Source organism: Centruroides sculpturatus, unplaced genomic scaffold (genome assembly GCF_000671375.1).
Source record: "Centruroides sculpturatus isolate CEXI.00-Female unplaced genomic scaffold, Cexi_2.0 scaffold6, whole genome shotgun sequence".
Classification (NCBI taxonomy): domain Eukaryota; kingdom Metazoa; phylum Arthropoda; class Arachnida; order Scorpiones; family Buthidae; genus Centruroides; species Centruroides sculpturatus.
Window position 1 is genome coordinate 683,600 of NW_019384869.1, and position 22,168 is coordinate 705,767.

Genomic DNA, 22,168 nt, shown 5'->3' on the forward strand with positions numbered 1-22,168 from the left:
CCACCAGAGGGCCTTTTAAACAATAGGTAGTCTGTTAGCGCCGGTTAGTAGTAGTCCAAATTCAATACAAACGTTTGTTTCTTGAAAATTTGATCACGATTTAAATAAAGTATTTATTTTTAATATTACCCATATGTCATTGAAAAGAAAATGTGTTGTATTATCATTAAAAGACAAATTAAAGTATTTGTTTCGATTATCCGAATTTTTCCTTATCCAGACTACCTTTATCCCCAATTAGTCTGGATAATCGAGGTTCTACTGTAATTGAAATAATGCAGAAGTAAGCAGTAAAACAAGTCTGGTTTATATAGATCCAACATCATTAATGACGACAGTGCCCCACCATTTATTTCATCTGACTTGTACTCAATAGAGGGTGCAAACAGTTAACAAAAACAAGTTTTGTAATTTTGAAATGGCAACCTGCTTTCATTGTTTACCTTAAAAATTTTTAATTGTAAAGAATATTGTTTTTAATACACAGTCCAGGATTCCAATCAGTTGACTGATGCTACTGTATGAGTTAGCATGCTTAATTGTGGATGTTGAAAACTCTTTGCTCTATATTATTTTAGTTTAGTTTAGTCTGTTGCTGCAATGGCCATGAAACAGAAACATACAATGTTTACGTTGAAAGATAAGCTGGACATTTTGAAAAGGCTGGACAAGGGTGAAAATGCAATGAAATTGGTAGTAGAGTTTGGAGTGAACAAGGCCACAATAACCAACTGGAAAAAAACACACAAAGATCAAGCAGTTTTGTGCCTCTACTTCAAAAAAATCAGTTGAAAATTGACAAACTGGAAGGCCCTCAACATTCAACAAGCTTGATGAAGCCTTATTCATGTGGTTCACTCTGTCACTCTGGAAAGAGAAAAGGGAGCACCCTTAATTGGACCTCTTGTTAGAGAAAATTTCCTCTGCTGACTGAAACATGTTCAGATTAGGTGGACATTCGGATTAGTGGTGTTCAGACTAGCGAGATTTTACTGTATATATATATATAATATACTGTAAATTCAAAATACTTAGTATTGAAATATTTTAACTTCAATAATAGATAAATAAATTATTTTTTTATTTAACTTTTTTTTTCAAGAAGTATATTCTGTTCTTTATTTAGGAACATCCTATACCATCTCATGATCATATGCAAATGGTTAGAAATTTCGTTAAATATCTTCATTATTTTGCTAACAGTGCTAGACCAATTAATTCAACTAGTGGATATGCTTATGAACAAATGAATGGAATGGAAATATTAAAATGGTAATTATTTATGTAGTGCAATTTAAATCTTTTGAAAACATAATTATGTTTCATCTAATATTTTATTATTATAAAAATGTAAAATTTATTTTCTGTTTTTGTACAATGGTGGTATACAAGATGAAAAGTATAGTAGTAGTTTATAAAATGCTCCACAAAAGTATAGAACTTCTCAAAAATTGGTCTTTTGAGGTCAGAACATGTACTAATAGATAGAAATAGATTTTTTTTAAATGTGTAATTCAGTACTTAAGTTATAAAAATGTAATTTTAGGAAACTTGTGCTTCTGTTTTTGTTAGTATCATTCTGAGATTTTATGACTTAATTGTTTTAGGGAAAGTTATTTTTGACTAGAAATCATTGTTTTCCAGGATAAAGTTTTTAAGATAACACCGAATTTACCGTTGGTGCCCGGCAGAGGTCAAATGACCACCCCTTCTTTAACAAGATTTTCATGTACTTTTAATGATAAAAGTTCAGTAATTTATCACTTATAACTTAAAGAAGTATAGTATTTATGATAACTGCTGCATCACCAGTTTTGAGGGGCATAGCTGCCAGATCTAAACTTGCAGTTTTTGTAAAGTTTCCTTGTACATAGTGTCATGTCTGTTTGAGTTGGGTTGCATTTGATATTTTATAGATCATTGCTTATGTATCCTTTGCCCAAGCATAATATTACTGGAGATAAAATTCTGAAAGCTGAGCAAGATATATCTTGAACTCAGTATGGAGGTGAATACTCAGATCAAGAGTGCAATTCTGAGTCTGACTGATAAAATAAGATGTACAAATCAAATAGAATTGAAAAGATAAAATGAGATCTGCAGATCTCATTTTATCTTTTAAATTTTATTTGATTTGGTTGATTTAAATTATCACGATACTCTTTGCTTTATGGAACCTTTCCTAAACATGGGACAAAATGTCATATCAGATGATTTCTTCATATCACTCAAGCTGGCAAGATAACTGGAAGAAAAAAAAAATACAGGTATTGTTGGTAGTTTGAATAAAGCTTGAAGGAAGTCCTATCCTTTATAAAAAAAGCTACAAGAACTCTCATTCTGCTGTTATTTACAAGATAGAGGATATTACTCTTACTAAGAAAAATTCAAAAATAATTTGCATATTCTTAGCAGTATGCATTCAAATGTAATGATCAATGAGGAAGAAAAGAAGAAAACACCTCAGTCAGTCAGTCAGCTTTTATTAATATAATGAAACCAAATGTGGTATAGTAATAGATCAAATGATTCAAAGGTATAGTACAGTGCTAGACCGATGATAAGGCACTGATCCATACACGTTTTCTATAACATTCTTGATCTGGCTATGATCATTTCACATACAGTAGTACATTGTTCAAGATCATAATTGGATCCAAGATCTCTTGATGGTCTTTCATGATGAAAACTTTTTAAGAGTTAGTTGTGTCTTATAAGAATTTGTGACTTCAGCATCCAATATCTCCATCATTCCTGCTAGATAGTAGTGATACAACTATGTCCAAAGCTGCCAACTAAAGACTTGCAAAATTGGACTTTGCAAAGAAAAGACAAAAGTAACTTGATTTGCGTGCAAGAAGTTCATACATGACACATTCCTAATCACAAAATAATCTGTATAATATATCAGGACCCTTCCCTGTAACATGTGAAAAGACATATTTATCTTAAAAAAATTTTCATCTATAGACATTCATAATTAATAAACTTAAAATTATAATTACAGTGCATTAAAACAAGTTAAAAAACATGAAATAGTAACATTTAATGTTATAAAATGGCCAAAAACAAAATTGATCACTCAAGTGTTGTTGGGAGTAGGCTATGTTTGGGTGTTCTAGTGTTGAATAGGACTACAAACAAATGCATATATTTTTAAAAATGTTGTTATATTTGGTGCATTTATTTATGTTAAAATGTGTAGTATGTATTATTAATTAATTTAATTTAATTTTATAAATTCATCATGTTTTTTAAAAATAATCTGTGGTTGTTTTTATTTTTAACTGGAATATTTAGCATAAAAACAAAATTAGTTTGGATTAGCCAGAATAACTATAATTTCAAATAGATTTATTATATGTATTAGATATAAAACATTGATTTATTATTTTAATAATGGAAAATTTTTATAGCACAGTTTTACAACAGTTTGTACAGAAAAGATTGTACACATTTCTTCGTCATACGTTTGATAAATGGCCATTGGATGCATCATTTCGTTTGGTAAGTATGTTTATCAAAATATATAATCATAAATGTAATAGAAAAATGTCAAGAATCCAGAAGTGAAATAACCAGAATCATTATTGCTTATGTGAGATAAGCAGGGGGTCAGGGATTAATCCCTTCTGACCACTTAATCTGCACAGGCTGGTAAAACTCGATCTCGAGGTTGTTGGATGGCTAGGAGGGCAAATCAAGTGGGTAGTGTGTCGGTAAGTCGTCAGGGATCCGTAGACAAACGAAAGACAGGTTTTAACGTAAACAAAATATAAAATTTATTATAAACTAAATCTAGAAAATACAGATCTATAAATGGATAAATGCGGTTACAAATTGAAGTGGATAAATGCGGTTACAAATTTGAACAATAAATTCTTACGAAATGCATTCTAATTTCCTATTCTAATGCACTTTACGTGGAGAGAGAGTTTACAAGTTTCAGCCCCCTTAAATACCTCTCAAGCGTATTGGAGAATCGATGTGGAGAACTTCATTCATGTGGATGGGTCGTTGTCACGGATGGGTTTCCAACCGGTGCCTTCTCCTCTTCTTGGTCCAGTCCGGATTATGGAAGTCCGGGAGATGAAATGCACACAACTACTGATTGTTGTCCTGATTAATCATTCCCCCAAGCTTCGGGTGACTTTCTCTTTTATTCCCTTATCATGAGAAAAAGCGTCATGTGTTCGTTCAATGTTGACAGTTACGGTGCCAAGTTGATGCTTATGAGTTAATTTTCCCATTGGATTGTTATGACTAATTGTAGCCTCTGCTCTAATTCTTCCTGGGATTGTTTTGCTGTCGAATTTGTTTACAAATTTCTGACAAATGTGTAAAATTGTGGAACTCACACTTATGATAAATAAAAGCTACTTTTTAGTCAATTTACAAAATTTGATTCCTTCTTCAAAAGTGTATTATTGTACACATGTACACAGTGTGTTTTCATAAATTCTTTATAGAATCTTGTATAATGATTTGGATTTTTATAAGCATTTATATATTTTAGATGAATCTTTTATATGTAAAATTCTAAGTTAAATTTTTATTTTTATTTATAGCCATTAGAAACTTGGTTAAGCTATATTCAGCCTTGGAGATATACTAACTTAAGTGGTGACAAACATTTGACTAAAGAAGAAGAACAAGGACAAACTCCTAAGGTGGCAAGATGGTAAATATTTAAATTTTTTTATTACTAAAAATCTGGTTTTTATATATTTATATAATTTTTTTATAGTATATATTTATTTATTTTGATTTTGTAAATTAACCGGAACTCTGGAACTCTATTCTGGAACACTAGAAGTGAATAAATGGTGGTTCCCAGTTTTGGACAGACTGTCTTCAAATTAATTTACATAAAATTGCCATCCGACAAAATTCTACAATTGATATTTTGATTTTATTAATCAGCATAACACAAAGTTTATTATATACTTTGTGTTCATATTGAATTATTGTATATATAAGACAAAAATTATTTTTATTTTATCAATTTTATTATATATAACAGTTATAATTATGCATTTATTGTTTTTGCATGATAAATAAAATTCTGATTCATATTTTTAACTTTCTATCACTATGCTAAAAACATTGTTGAAATGGTTGAGTGAAATAATATACAGTTGTTTTATTGTTTTTATCTGGCACATTAACATTTATGGCCAATTATGAATACATATTTTCTGATGAATAATTAACTGTAATAACTAGAGCACTTTTCCAGCAAAGGATTGGTTATCTAATGAACGTTTTCAACTCAATTTGATCTGAGGCAGGCTTTTATATTGAGTTGAAAATGTTTGTCAAATAACCAATTCTTTGCTGGGAAAACTGCTGTAGTTGTTACAGTTAAGTATTGAAATATGTTCCAGCTTTCTGTTGTCATGTTCATTTTCTGTTTACTGATTGTTTGGATGTGATTAAATTGACAATAATTATAATATAATAATAATAATTTTATATAAATTTCTTTGTTTTTTAATATAAAATGTATCACATAGCACATTTGATATTAAATTTATGCTTAAAATGCAATACAAAGGGATTTAATAAATTGAATTGAATAAACTACTAAAATAAAATTTTTACAATTTCAGAAATTTTTGATTAAGAATTAGCATATAAATAAAATATAAATGGAGCATATTATTATTTTTATTAATATTTTTTTCTTTACATGATTAATTTCAAATCATTAAATATTTGTTATGACAATCTTATTAAGAATATGTGATATGTTAATGTAAGAACTCTAACATAATAGAAATATCTTATCTATTTCTGAAATACTCTTATTTTAATTAATTTTTGTTAATTTTTATTTCATTTGCAAATGTTTAGATTGTTATTTTGTTTTACTTTAGGCAAAAATTTATTTCAGAAAATTTATTATTTTATACAACAATATTTCAACAATTATTACCACGATTTCTTCGTATGGAATTGACTTCTCCAAAAAATGCTTACATGTTGTTTCGTGTTACAAAGGTAATACTGAATGATAAAGTAATTATGAATGCTAAATCTGATTAAATTTTCATGTAGTATGATATACAGTAGAGCATCAATTATTTGACCCCCGATCAACCATCACATCAGTTAACTGACCGCATTCTAGTCGGCAAATTCAAATATCTGCTAGTGATGTGGCACTACAATATTTATCTATGTCTTGGGTACTTTAATATTATTTTTGCGTGTTTTAGCTGGCAACACTGGCTTGACCATGAAAGGGAGGACAGTATTTAAACGAGGCTTAATTTTCTAATTCTGAGTGGTTGTTTGTTTTGTGAGCAATAAAATAATTTTAAAATAATTTTTAATGATACAATAGCAATGATTATTATTTGAAAAAAAATTTTTGTTAGGCTTAACATTGGGTGTATTCAAAATCTCAGCGTGCTGCCAGCGCCTCTCAGCACCTCTGTTCAAAATCTCAGCCAACTTTCCGATTGCTGGCAGCGCGCTGGCAGCAAACTGCAAGCGTCTTTTTCGGTGCTGGATGAGCTAGCAAACAAGATGGCAGCCACCATAAGGCTCTTAAGAGCTCTATTTTGCATTGCCAATTTTGAATTTAATTTATTTGTTGATGAATAAATCCTGAATAAATTAATATTCGGTTAATACTTTAATAGAATATTATTATTGTATATTTACTGTATCTTTATCTCTATTTCTCTTTTCAAAATTTGTATTTTTCATTAATCTGTTCTAATTAAAGAAGTTAAAAAATCATTTAACGTAAAGGAGAAGTCCACATCATTCGCCTTTTTTATTGTTTTTCTCTCCCGAAATTCCTGGCAGTCAGCATTTGTGTTCTCTAGAAAATGCCAGCAGTTGCATCACTTCCAGCAGCATTTCGCTGGATTGATGCTGAGATTTTGAATACGCCCATTGATGAAAATTCAACATGAAGTAGGATAATAACAATATACTAATATACTAATTATATGGGATATACTAATATACTATACTAATGTATTTTTTCATACTTTTCGGTTATCCATTTTTTCAGTTATCTGACCAACCCCAGTCCCCAATTGAGTCGGATAATTGATGCTCTACTGTATCTTCATATATCAAATGCCTTTTATCTGTATTTTAGATAACAATTAAACATTTAGTTCATACTCAACAAACAACAGACTTATCATATACTAGCCATTGTTTATTCAACAATTAAGCAATTAAACTTAGCAATATTCAAAAGAACAATATGCATTTTGACGACAAAAAACAATGCTGTTTTCCTCAGCTGGTTTTAAAGGTTGAAAGGGCTCTGGAGTTAAAATCAGCTGAGGGAGACATTTTTTTGTTATCAAAATGCATACTGATCTTTTGTGTGTTGCTAAGTTTAATTGTTGAATAAACAGGTTAGTATATGATAAGTCTGTTGTTGGTTGTGTTTGAACTAAATATTTAATTGATTAACTGATTAAATTTTGTTTATTATTAAGTCATAGAAGCATTTAATATAATTTTGTATTAAGTAATTGAAGATATAACTTACATTGTGCAATTTACCCTGTTACTATATATTAAGATAGGAATATATTATCTTATTAGCTCATTTTATTAGATTTTTTTTTTTCTTTTTTCAATATCATTTTTATTCTTATGACTTTTAAGCCTGAATAGAAAAATTTTTAAAGTATCTGAAAAATAATATTAAAAATAAATTATTGTATTAGAAGTTATTTTTTGATTTTATAAATAATCTGTTATATTTGATATTTTATATGAATTTACAAATTCTAATTAACAGGTCTTCTCTCAACCAGGTTTAAGTTCAATGATTGAAGAAGGTAATATAATTTAATTTATTTTAGCTATAATAATAATTGTTGTCATTATAAACCTAACTTTATTTAATGTATAGCAATTAATTATATAAGTATATATTTATAGTCAATGCATTTATTAGATAAAATAAATATTCTTTTAACATAAAAAGAAAACTTTAGATCTATAAGAATGTTCATAATTTACAGAATTTGTCTTATATTGTTTCTAAGTCTTATGCGTAAATCCAAGTGCAAATAAATTTTATCTAATTTCTATTAGAAAAATGTGTTAATATAAGATGTAATATTGTAGTAGAGAAATGACAGTTCTAATTACTACAGTATTATGTCACATTTATCAAAAATACTGGAAATGATTATATTTATTGTAGCATTTAGACTTGATGGGTAATCTGTGCAAATTATCTCAATGCTTAATGACATATTATATAATAATGTTCAGTTATAGTTATATATGTATTGTTATAGTTATAATGTTCATCATAATAATAATGTCCAATAATGACATTTTGATATCAATGCTGAAAGCTTAATGGATTTTGTCAAGTCATTTATCTATTTATAGAGACAGTTAAATACATGATGAATCTAAATGGTATGCAAAATGCAAAATACATATTAAAGCTTTGAAAAGAAGAGATATATTCAGATAACAGATTGAGAACATAGGTGTGCTGGGATTAAAAAAAAAGTAACTGATTCAGCAAAGGAATTCATATACAGTAATATCCTGTGTTATGTAACACACAACTTACATAAATTCTCAGTTACACAAAATGTAAATATCAAAAATCATGAAAAAGTCTGAGTAAAGTAACATGTAATTTTACAAAGAATTATTCTATTTCAAACATTCATTTATTCATTCATTCTCTCTCACTCTTCCTTTCTTTCGCACTATACTGATTTATTACTTTATTGCTCTGCTAATCCTTTACTTTTCGGTCTAATTGTAAACACGTACGCAAGCGTACTGGGCACTCTTTCTCGTAAACAATTCTTTTATACATGTACAGTACACACAAAATAAATACAGTATTGAGTTATTAATTACGTAGTTACACTTAAGCAATTTACAAATTCAACTTACATAAAATTCGAGTTACGTAAAGGTCTATGGTCTACATTAGTTATGTAACTTGCTATTACTGTAATGGAAAAGTTAGATAGATAAAGCTGAGAAAAAGTTCTAATATAATTTACCTGACACCACACATGTCTAGTAGACAATGAAGATAAATGTGAAAGATTGGAATATAGAATAGCACTATAACACTAAGTACAGAAGTATATCTGAGAAATAAGTGTCATTATTAGATAAGAATAGATGCTTTTTGATAAAATAAGAAATAGCAAAGACTACTGTCTTTAGAGATAAGCTTTTGCAATTTATGTGGATTGTATCAAAAAGAAATATAAAAGATCAAAAGAATATATAGAGAGTTTAAGATATGTAAAACTGTAAACACTAATCAAAGGTAATATAAGAAGAATGGTAGCAGAATGATTTGACAGAGTAGTTATATGTTATAAAATATTTGTTTTTGTATTTGACAATTTCAGGATATTATCATCCTGCTTATTTACTGAATGTAATACTTATCTGACTATTCAATTTTTTTAATTATATATTTGAATACATTCTAATGAAAAAAAAACTAAATTCGATAACTATGGATACCACCATAAATTTTCAAAGATTGCATTATTGAGTTGACAGCATAGTTGTTATATAAAAATTATAATTTTTTATAAGTCATACATTAATCTGAATAAATTAAACTAATTCTATCACATTTTACATGGTCTATCCCAAAAGTAAGTGTACTGATTTTTTATTTAATGACTGTGCAGCTTAATACATCATTAATTGGTATTTTTGCATTGCTAGATATTTTAGCAGCATATGTAGACCTGTTTCAAGTTGAATGGTTAAGTCAAACGTGCACAATTTCTGTTTGTATAAGATAGTGTTTTAACACATCACATTACGTTTGAAATGGAGGAAAATCTTGAACAATTTTACTCTATCAAGTTTTATGTGAATATTGAGAAACACGGTGTTTAGATGGCACAAAGATTCAGGGATGCTTTTTTTTTTTTCTATAAGCAGTGGAATTGTGCACAAAGGATTTTTATCTTCAGGACAGACAGTTAAGTCTTTTATAAAGATGTCTTGGAATGACTTCGAAAACGGATCAAGCAAGTCCACAGGAACATTACAGAAGATTGGGTGCTGCACCACAATAGTGTGCCAGCTCACACAGCATTATCAATTTGAGAGTTTTTGGCCAAGAAAAAATCCTCACATGCCCATAACCTTCCTACAGTCTGGACCTAGTTCTGTGTGACTTTTACCTAGTCCCTAAGATAAAATCCAAGTTAAAAGGTCATAATTTTGGGATAGTGGAAAACATCAAAAAAGTTGCAACCAATGAACTAAACACCCTTACAGAAAAGGACTTAAAGTACTACTATGACCAGTGGAAAAACTTTAGAATCACTGTGTGACCTTGCAAGGGTCGTACTTTGAAGGAGATTGTTTGTAGTTTCATGTAACTCTTGTATATTTTGAAATAAAAATCAGTACACCTACTTTTGGGACAGACCTTGTATTATATTTGAAAAGAATATTTTAAAAAGTTGTGATCCAATAAAGATTTGGAAAACTTTTGGTCATTTATTAATTTTAGTTATGCAAAGTAATTTCTTTAGGGAATTAATTATAAATCATGTTTTTTCATAACACAAATTTCATAAATATTTCATTTTGAAAAACTTTTTAGTGAAACTGTCATATTTATTTTTATTGAGAAGAAAAATTACATAAACATAAACAGATATGTTAGATTAAAATATTAAATTTAGAAATTATTTAAGTAGCTACAATAAATTTAGTACAGTCGACCCCCCTATAAGATAGAGATACGTTCCATTCTCTAGGAATCCGCTTTCTTACGAATCCTTCCAATCACAACCCGACACGTGTCAAGTTTACGGACTACGGCTGTTTGAAAGATTTTCTTCCATAAAATTAATCGATTCTAGACTAATCCGACTCAACATTTCCAAAATNATGTAGGAACATTTTAATTATTTTGATGATCTTAATAGTAATAATGATTATTTTAAGATCTCTGAAATAAAACTGAAATTGCATATAAATTATTTCAATTATATAATTAATTTTTATTACTCTAAATGTTTATTTCCTTTTTAAATTATTTCTGAATTTGTACTAAATTAATTGTTTGTCTAGTTGTCTTTGAAAAAATAGTTTTTAAATTAATATAAAAATAATAACTAATAATATATTGTAATGAAAATCTGTTTTTCTAAATCCATAAGTTAATGATTTTTATTAAGATAACTGTTAAAGAAATATTAAAGATCTGAAAGTAATTTTATTATCAAAAATAAATAAATTTTTGAGGAAATATTTAAAATTCAGTAAAATATTTTAGAAAACAGTAATAATGACCTGTTTTGAATATTTATTAGTGGAAAGCACTTTGCAAGAACCTCTGTCACGTTTAACATCATCTCAGAATTGGCCAATCATTACTGAAGTTCGTACTCCTTTACGTCCTGCTCGTGATATGACTGTTGCTGGAACACTACGACAACAGTTTTTAGAAATAGAAGAACCAGGTTTTAATTTTGTACCATTATTTGGAGATGAAGTTCGCAAACAAGTAATTCAAATTTTATTTATTATTTTAATAATTGTGTTATAGTGTTAAGCTAAAATAAAAAAAATTAGGCTACAAGATCAATGTGTGTTATATTTATATGATATAAATGTATAATGATCTATTTGTAAAATTATGAATTTTCTCATTTATTATCAATCAGTAAGAAATCATCTGTTTTTTGACATTAAATGAGTAAAATGAAACATATGCTTTTTCTTCACATTATCTTCTGGAATCAAAATAAGTTGAAATGTTATCCTTCCAAAGACTTTTCAATGTCTTAATATGGGAGAGGCATTCAAAAAATTTCCAGAAAATGTAAATGAAAAGATAGCAAATTGAATTTAGCACTTTATTTTCAACATATGTTCAATTTAAGTTAAAACATTTTTCCATAAGGTATCATCATTCTTCAAAGTTCTTCCAGTTGAAATTAGCACTTTGATTCTAGCTATTACACTGTAAAACTGCACTTATCTATCTACTACTAGCAAACGTCTTTAATGTCTTCTTTAAATTTGGGAATAAAAAAGTCTGATGGGACTAATCTGGACTATAGAGAGGGTGTGGTAAAATTTACCACCAATATTCATGCAACAGATCTTGGTAGATCACTGGTAGATCTTGCAGAATGAATTAGTGATGATTGTGATGGAGCAATATGCACTGATGAATTTTTCCATGCATAGTTACATACTACGCACTGTTGTGAATACCTAATAAAACAAGTCTCAACAAATGTACACACTCACATCAGGTAATTATAAATACCTGTATAGCAGTCTGTTTATGAATAATCACTTTCCAGGAACTTCTTGAATGTCTTTCATATTAAAATAGTTTATACAGTTTGAATAGTTTATCAACAAAAGAATACATATACACAATCATTTGAAAAATTATATATGACATATTATTATTATATTATATATTGTTTTAATTTTCTTTATAAAAATAATAATGTTTTTTTTTTATATCATCATTTAAAATTGTTACAAAAATTGTATAATATTTCAGATTAATTTGCTGTTAATATCAATAAATCAGGCAAAAGATAATTCAGCTAAAACATTAGATAAGAATGGAGAAACAAAAAAAGGTTTATTCTCTTATTTTACTCAGTTATTTTCAATATCTTATGATATTGAAGGAAATGAAGACTATAGCCAAGCAGATAATAAAAAATTAGAACAATATTTGAAGACCTCAAGTGATCAGCTTTGTGCAATATTTAAAGTAAGAAAGTTATTATATTTTAATAATTAAGCTAATAAATTAACATTTTAACTTTAAATCTTTCACATGTGTAAACAAAGTTTAATTTTTAATTATGTGAACTCTAGATACTTACTAGGCAGAAAGATTTTTATCAGTAAATAGTATTGTCTAAAGTGAATTTTTTCATTTTCCATTTAAGAATCATATAGGTTTATTAACATTTTTTAATTTTTACAGTTACAGTTACATTTGATTTTATTTGATATTTTAGCATCTACCTGTTTTATCCTAAATATTGATATAAGCTGTATTTTATTATTCATTTTTTCAACTATTTCTAAATGTATTCTTTAAACATATTGTTGCTAAGTGAAGTTTTGCTAGATGAATCTTCATCCACTGAGAGACTATGCTTATTTTTCAAAATTGTATGAATGGAAGAAGTGCTTGTAGAACCATTCCATCCATTCCATTCCTGTTTTAGAGAGTAATTTCCATTTAATTCATTNTAATTATATAAGTATATATTTATAGTCAATGCATTTATTAGATAAAATAAATATTCTTTTAACATAAAAAGAAAACTTTAGATCTATAAGAATGTTCATAATTTACAGAATTTGTCTTATATTGTTTCTAAGTCTTATGCGTAAATCCAAGTGCAAATAAATTTTATCTAATTTCTATTAGAAAAATGTGTTAATATAAGATGTAATATTGTAGTAGAGAAATGACAGTTCTAATTACTACAGTATTATGTCACATTTATCAAAAATACTGGAAATGATTATATTTATTGTAGCATTTAGACTTGATGGGTAATCTGTGCAAATTATCTCAATGTTTAATGACATATTATATAATAATGTTCAGTTATAGTTATATATGTATTGTTATAGTTATAATGTTCATCATAATAATAATGTCCAATAATGACATTTTAATATCAATACTGAAAGCTTAATGGATTTTGTCAAGTCATTTATCTATTTATAGAGACAGTTAAATACATGATGAATCTAAAGCTCTTAGGTATGCAAAATGCAAAATACATATTAAAGCTTTGAAAAGAAGAGATATATTCAGATAACAGATTGAGAACATAGGTGTGCTGGGATTAAAAAAAAGTAACTGATTCAGCAAAGGAATTCATATACAGTAATATCCTGTGTTATGTAACACACAACTTACATAAATTCTCAGTTACACAAAATGTAAATCTCAAAAATCATGAAAAAATTTGATTAGAGTAACATGTAATTTTACAAAGAATTATTCTATTTCAAACATTCATTCATTCATTCATTCTCTCTCACTCTTCGTTTCTTTCACAATGTACCGATTTATTACTTTATTGCTCTGCTAATCCTTTACTTTTCGGTCTAATTGTAAACACGTACGCAAGCGTACTGGGCACTCTTTCTCATAAACAATTCTTTTACACATGTACAGTACACATAAAATAAATACAGTATTGAGTTATTAATTACATAGTTACACTTAAGCAATTTACAAATTCAACTTACATAAAATTCAAGTTATGTAAAGGTCTATGGTCTACATTAGTTATGTAACTTGCTATTACTGTAATGGAAAAGTTAGATAGATAAAGCTGAGAAAAAGTTCTAATATAATTTACCTGACACCACACATGTCTAGTAGACAATGAAGATAAATGTGAAAGATTGGAATATAGAATAGCACTATAACACTAAGTACAAGGTTGAAGTATATCTGAGAAATAAGTGTCATTATTAGATAAGAATAGATGCTTTTTGATAAAATAAGAAATAGCAAAGACTACTGTCTTTAGAGATAAGCTTTTGCAATTTATGTGGATTGTATCAAAAAGAAATATAAAAGATCAAAAGAATATATAGAGAGTTTAAGATATGTAAAACTGTAGACAGTAATCAAAGGTAATACAAGAAGAATGGTAGCAGAATGATTTGACAGAGTAGTTATATGTTATAAAATATTTGTTTTTGTATTTGACAATTTCAGGATATTATCATTCTGCTTATTTACTGAATGTAATACTTATCTGACTATTCAATTTTTTTAATTATATATTTGAATACATTCTAACGAAAAAAAAAAACTAAATTTAATAACTATGTATACCACAACAAATTTTCAAAGATTGTACTATTGAGTTGACAGCATAGTTGTTATATAAAAATTATAATTTTTTATAAGTCATACATTAATCTGAATAAATTAAACTAATTCTATCACATTTTACATGGTCTATCCCAAAAGTAAGTGTACTGATTTTTTATTTAATGACTGTGCAGCTTAATACATCATTAATTGGTATTTTTGCATTGCTAGATATTTTAGCAGCATATGTAGACCTGTTTCAAGTTGAATGGTTAAGTCAAACGTGCACAATTTCTGTTTGTATAAGATAGTGTTTTAACACATCACATTACGTTTGAAATGGAGGAAAATCTTGAACAATTTTACTCTATCAAGTTTTATGTGAATATTGAGAAACACGGTGTTTAGATGGCACAAAGATTCAGGGATGCTTTTTTTTTTTTCTATAAGCAGTGGAATTGTGCACAAAGGATTTTTATCTTCAGGACAGACAGTTAAGTCTTTTATAAAGATGTCTTGGAATGACTTCGAAAACGGATCAAGCAAGTCCACAGGAACATTACAGAAGATTGGGTGCTGCACCACAATAGTGTGCCAGCTCACACAGCATTATCAATTTGAGAGTTTTTGGCCAAGAAAAAATCCTCACATGCCCATAACCTTCCTACAGTCTGGACCTAGTTCTGTGTGACTTTTACCTAGTCCCTAAGATAAAATCCAAGTTAAAAGGTCATAATTTTGGGATAGTGGAAAACATCAAAAAAGTTGCAACCAATGAACTAAACACCCTTACAGAAAAGGACTTAAAGTACTACTATGACCAGTGGAAAAACTTTAGAATCACTGTGTGACCTTGCAAGGGTCGTACTTTGAAGGAGATTGTTTGTAGTTTCATGTAACTCTTGTATATTTTGAAATAAAAATCAGTACACCTACTTTTGGGACAGACCTTGTATTATATTTGAAAAGAATATTTTAAAAAGTTGTGATCCAATAAAGATTTGGAAAACTTTTGGTCATTTATTAATTTTAGTTATGCAAAGTAATTTCTTTAGGGAATTAATTATAAATCATGTTTTTTCATAACACAAATTTCATAAATATTTCATTTTGAAAAACTTTTTAGTGAAACTGTCATATTTATTTTTATTGAGAAGAAAAATTACATAAACATAAACAGATATTATATTNCGTAATTATAGGGGGGTCGACTGTATACATTTTCCTGTATATGATGATACCATTATGCTGTAAATGATATAATATTTAGAAGTATTAAAGAGCTGAAAAACAAAATATATTTTTGAAAATTTTTGTTTTAAAGTGTATAGATAACTAGTTATCATAGTATGAGATTATCACATTAAAAACTGACTTTTTGAGGGTTAGAAACCAATAGTTATTGTAAAAATGTGTGTTAACAATATAGGAACATTTTAATTATTTTGATGATCTTAATAGTAATAATGATTATTTTAAGATCTCTGAAATAAAACTGAAATTGCATATAAATTATCTCAATTATATAATTAATTTTTATTACTCTAAATGTTTATTTCCTTTTTAAATTATTTCTGAATTTGTACTAAATTAATTGTTTGTCTAGTTGTCTTTGAAAAAATAGTTTTTAAATTAATATAAAAATAATAACTAATAATATATTGTAATGAAAATCTGTTTTTCTAAATCCATAAGTTAATGATTTTTATTAAGATAACTGTTAAAGAAATATTAAAGATCTGAAAGTAATTTTATTATCAAAAATAAATAAATTTTTGAGGAAATATTTAAAATTCAGTAAAATATTTTAGAAAACAGTAATAATGACCTGTTTTGAATATTTATTAGTGGAAAGCACTTTGCAAGAACCTCTGTCACGTTTAACATCATCTCAGAATTGGCCAATCATTACTGAAGTTCGTACTCCTTTACGTCCTGCTCGTGATATGACTGTTGCTGGAACACTACGACAACAGTTTTTAGAAATAGAAGAACCAGGTTTTAATTTTGTACCATTATTTGGAGATGAAGTTCGCAAACAAGTAATTCAAATTTTATTTATTATTTTAATAATTGTGTTATAGTGTTAAGCTAAAATAAAAAAAATTAGGCTACAAGATCAATGTGTGTTATATTTATATGATATAAATGTATAATGATCTATTTGTAAAATTATGAATTTTCTCATTTATTATCAATCAGTAAGAAATCATCTGTTTTTTGACATTAAATGAGTAAAATGAAACATATGCTTTTTCTTCACATTATCTTCTGGAATCAAAATAAGTTGAAATGTTATCCTTCCAAAGACTTTTCAATGTCTTAATATGGGAGAGGCATTCAAAAAATTTCCAGAAAATGTAAATGAAAAGATAGCAAATTGAATTTAGCACTTTATTTTCAACATATGTTCAATTTAAGTTAAAACATTTTTCCATAAGGTATCATCATTCTTCAAAGTTCTTCCAGTTGAAATTAGCACTTTGATTCTAGCTATTACACTGTAAAACTGCACTTATCTATCTACTACTAGCAAACGTCTTTAATGTCTTCTTTAAATTTGGGAATAAAAAAGTCTGATGGGACTAATCTGGACTATAGAGAGGGTGTGGTAAAATTTACCGCCAGTATTTCTGCAACAGATCTTGGTAGATCACTGGTAGATCTTGCAGAATGAATTAGTGATGATTGTGATGGAGCAAGATGCACTGATGAATTTTTCCATGCATAGTTACATACTATGCACTGTTGTGAATACCTAATAAAACAAGTCTTAACAAATGTACACTCACATCAGTTAATTATAAATACCTGTAAAGCAGTCTGTTTATGAATAATCACTTTCCAGGAACTTCTTGAATGTCTTTCATATTAAAATAGTTTATACAGTTTGAATAGTTTATCAACAAAAGAATACATATACACAATCATTTGAAAAATTATATGAGACATGTTATTATTATATTATATATTGTTTTAATTTTCTTTATAAAAATAATAATGCTTTTTTTTATATCATTTAAAATTGTTGTTACAAAAATTGTATAATATTTCAGATTAATTTGCTGTTAATATCAATAAATCAGGCAAAAGATAATTCAGCTAAAACATTAGATAAGAATGGAGAAACAAAAAAAGGTTTATTCTCTTATTTTACTCAGTTATTTTCAATATCTTATGATATTGAAGGAAATGAAGACTATAGCCAAGCAGATAATAAAAAATTAGAACAATATTTGAAGACCTCAAGTGATCAGCTTTGTGCAATATTTAAAGTAAGAAAGTTATTATATTTTAATAATTAAGCTAATAAATTAACATTTTAACTTTAAATCTTTCTCATGTGTAAATAAAGATTAATTTTTAATTATGTGAACTCTAGATATTTACTAGGCAGAAAGATTTTTATCAGTAAATAGTTATTGCCTAAAGAGAATTTTTTCATTTTCCATTTAAGAATCATATAGGTTTATTAACATTTTTTAATTTTTACAGTTACAGTTACATTTGATTTTATTTGATATTTTAGCATCTACCTGTTTTATCCTAAATATTGATATAAGCTGTATTTTATTATTTATTTTTTCAACTATTTCTAAATGTATTCTTTAAACATATTGTTGCTAAGTGAAGTTTTGCCAGATGAATCTTCATCTGGCAAAGAGAGACTATGAGAGACTATGCTTATTTTTCAAAATTGTATGAATGGAAGAAGTGCTTGTAGAACCATTCCATCCATTCCTTTCCTGTTTTAGAGAGTAATTTTCATTTAATTCATTTGAAAAAAAGATCAAATCTTATTTTATCTTATGTTCTATTTTTTTTTGTCTCTAATTAATAACTTGTTTGTTTAGGTTGTCTTTATTTAATTTATTTAACTTTATCATGAAAACTACTCTGCACAGACAGATACAAAATTTGAAAATGTTGTCTGCAATAGGCATACTTTGTATGAAACATTTACATCAGTTGATCAATATTTATGATCCCTGAATTGAGATACATTCACATTACTTTCAGATTCATGTTCAACTGATTCAGGATGCTGTCACTTAAAAAATAACAATATTGTATTCATAACCTAAAATTACTCTAATTGGTTGATTAATTTATAGTATTTCTTACTCTAAGGGCTTGTTTTATAGAAAGCTATGCTTCATGACAAAAAAGTTATGAAACATGTTCACTAAACAATGAAATTTGTAATAAAATGAGGCAACAATTTACAAAATTATAATATCATATTCCCAATGTTTATTTGCTCTGATTGACTGATTTATTTTTGATTTGGTATCATTTAAATGTGAGAATTTTCCATTCTTGTTATACTGGAATTCAGTCAAGCCTGAAATTCCTGATAACCCAGCTTAAAAAACCTTTGTAGATCGGGAACAAAACTTTAATTTCAAAAAAATATATACTGACTAACATCTATGAAAGTTGTTTAAGCTGTGATTACTGTACTTATTATCCAACAAGTAGCAGTTGTTAAGTTGGAACCTGGTTAATAAACTTATTCTTGTTCATGCAAACATTGTTCATTTGATGAGGTGTGCATTTAAAAATAAATATACTTTCTTTTTATAATTAATAATAAATAATTTCCTTTAGTGATTTTTAATTAGCTTATATGAAAATACTTCTAGTTTTATACATAATATTTAAAAAATGTTTCAAACAAATTATAATTGGATTTAACATACATTAATTTTATTTCAAAAATTATAGATTCATCCTCAGACTCTTTCTTCTCAACATATTCAATCACAGTCAAAAGCTTTTGAGAAAGTTTCAACTAATTTACCTCCAGATACTATTATAGAAGATGAGAAACCAAAATTAACTGATCTAGGTCGTTATCAAATATTAAATAAATTAAGAAAAGTCAAAGTTTCTTATCAAGGTCATCCTGATTTACAACCTATTAGAAGTTATGAAATAACATTTCTTGTAAGATTACTATGGCATATATCTTTGTTTTTAAATGAAAAGGTAAGTACATTGTAAGTACATATTGCAATGAATTTTATCAAAATTTTCATATATATCTGGCACTGGTATACTTGATTTCAATCGTATCTAATGTATCTTTGCTAATTTCTAATATGTGGAATTTTACTCAAAGTTATATATTAAAAAAAATTTTATTAGAATATAGTATAATCAACACCAGGAATTTATAAAACTGAATCATTATTAAATAGTAAATTTTATGTACTTTTTTAATGATAATAGTTTGATTCTTTAATGATCCTGGATTTCAAAAATTTTTTAATTTTTTTTTAATAAAATAATTTATGTCATATGATAATATGACATGGATTAGTTTTTTTGTGCCTTATTTAATAATTTCTTTTAATCAACTAATCTAAAACATGCATGATACTCATTTTCTGATCGATATGGAAGAATTTATCTTGTAAAAGAGTTTAATATATGTACTGTCAAATATTTGCTTTTTGTATCTACAAATAACAATAATTTATAAAATATAAAATCTTTAATACAAATATATGTAGACAACAAATGCTATTCAAATGAGCTTGTGGAGCGGAATATTGTAATTAACTGTCACATAAAGATTGTTCTGTTCTCATGTTTTTAATGGATAGCTCTGGAATATGGTTGTCCTTGTATTAGGTCAGGGGTCATCAAACTTTTTTCACAATGGACCAGATAACTGAGAGAATGATAAGCATGGGCTGCATAACCATTTTGCTCAATATAGTACACTTAATACACAAAAATTAAAGACAATCAACATATTTATCAATACACAAACATGAACAGTGCAGCAAGCTCGTAATCACTTTTCTTAGAAACTTCATTGTAGGTATTCACACAAAAAGTGCTCTGATATCCAAAGTCGCATAAAGTTGCCAAATTTTTTTTTCATGATTTTCCTAAAAATTATATTACTGTAAGATGCCAAAATTAGATTGGACCAATTTTGGCATTTTTACTTACTATGTAGAAAAATTAAAATAAGTGTAAGTTTATCTACAATCTATGATATTTCCATATAAATAATTATATTTTAGCTCATTTGTGGCACACTGTGGCAGCGGGTCGGATGAGCTGATCTCGTGGGCCATACTTTGGTGACTCCCGTATTAGGTGATAGTAGTTAGAATGGAATTTATATATATATATATATTTCAGATTAAATAAGTAGTTTTGTACTTGAAATTACAGTAATTTTTAATCATAGTAATTAAATTTTAATAATCAAAAAATTGTTATAATTTTAATAATCAAGTTCTGTACTTCTGTGTTATATGATTACTAAAATCACTTTAGTAATTGAATGAAAAATTTTTTCTTATTATGACAAGGATTTAGGATAATAGTTAATTATGATTATTTTTTGTAAACAAAATGTTTTAAGCCTTTAAATGTTATATTGCAAGGTTTACATGTTATTGAAAGGAATTTCTGTAAGTAATAATAATAGATATAAAACTGAATTTCATATTATTCTAAAAAATATTCAAAAGAAATTTAAAAAATATCAAATAATTTACAATTAAATTGTTAATAATAAATTTATTAAAGAATAAATTTTTGAATTACTATTATTAGTTTTAGCAAAGGTAACAACAAAAAATAAAGTAAAACAATTTTTAGAAACTTTTTAATTATATAAAATTTCTTTTTATAGTTTGAAACAGAATTTTCAGAAGCATATTATCGCCCTGGATTTTTTGGGAAAGTAAGCCGTCAAATTTTAGCACCTCCAGCAGTTTATTACGAGATGAAGAAAACTGGACAATATTCTCATCAAATTTCACATCATCTTCCACCTCGAGTAAATTTAAGATGGCTTGCACACAAACAGACTGTGGGATATTTATGTGCTTATTTTTTGTTTGCTTTCATGTATGGATATGGATCATTTTCAGCCATTTTAATATTAATATTTTTTATTACAATAGTTATAGTGTTTAAAAGTTTGTTTACTAATATACAAGTTGTATCACCTTCTACAAGAGAAACTGAAGTAGAAAATCAATCATCAGTACAAGAAAATCAGGATGAAAGTACTTACATATTGCAAAATAAATAAACATTAAAGCAAGTATGTAATGTAAAACATTTTAAGATCTCATTAAAACTTTATTTGTATAATAACTTATCTTCATTCAATACATAAAAATATACAAAACACTTTTACAGCTTACCATTTATTGTATTTATAAATTCAAAAAAATTTTATTATTTCTTTTGCCCTATCCATAAGCAAAAGTTTCAACACATTCCCAAACAGCAAAAGTAGAAACTACAATATCAGGAAAATGAAAGTATTTTGTGCTGTATACCATTAGTTTTTAT

General features: G+C 27.1%; 1 protein-coding gene across 1 annotated transcript in view; it reads left to right on the forward strand.

Annotated features, from left to right (window-relative positions):
- LOC111630840 (sphingomyelin phosphodiesterase 4-like) overlaps positions 1 to 21,914 on the forward strand; it is a 66,877-nt gene extending 44,963 nt beyond the window's left edge. Inside the window, exons 15-26 of the mRNA XM_023375004.1 lie at positions 1,127 to 1,272; positions 3,417 to 3,507; positions 4,569 to 4,681; positions 5,880 to 6,003; positions 7,781 to 7,820; positions 11,322 to 11,515; positions 12,533 to 12,751; positions 15,031 to 15,136; positions 16,685 to 16,878; positions 17,893 to 18,111; positions 19,565 to 19,828; positions 21,498 to 21,914. Of these exons, the coding sequence (XP_023230772.1) occupies positions 1,127 to 1,272; positions 3,417 to 3,507; positions 4,569 to 4,681; positions 5,880 to 6,003; positions 7,781 to 7,820; positions 11,322 to 11,515; positions 12,533 to 12,751; positions 15,031 to 15,136; positions 16,685 to 16,878; positions 17,893 to 18,111; positions 19,565 to 19,828; positions 21,498 to 21,902 (2,115 nt within the window). The 3' untranslated portion in view covers positions 21,903 to 21,914. The remainder of the gene's footprint in view (positions 1 to 1,126; positions 1,273 to 3,416; positions 3,508 to 4,568; positions 4,682 to 5,879; positions 6,004 to 7,780; positions 7,821 to 11,321; positions 11,516 to 12,532; positions 12,752 to 15,030; positions 15,137 to 16,684; positions 16,879 to 17,892; positions 18,112 to 19,564; positions 19,829 to 21,497) is intronic.
- Positions 21,915 to 22,168: the final 254 nt, after the last annotated feature.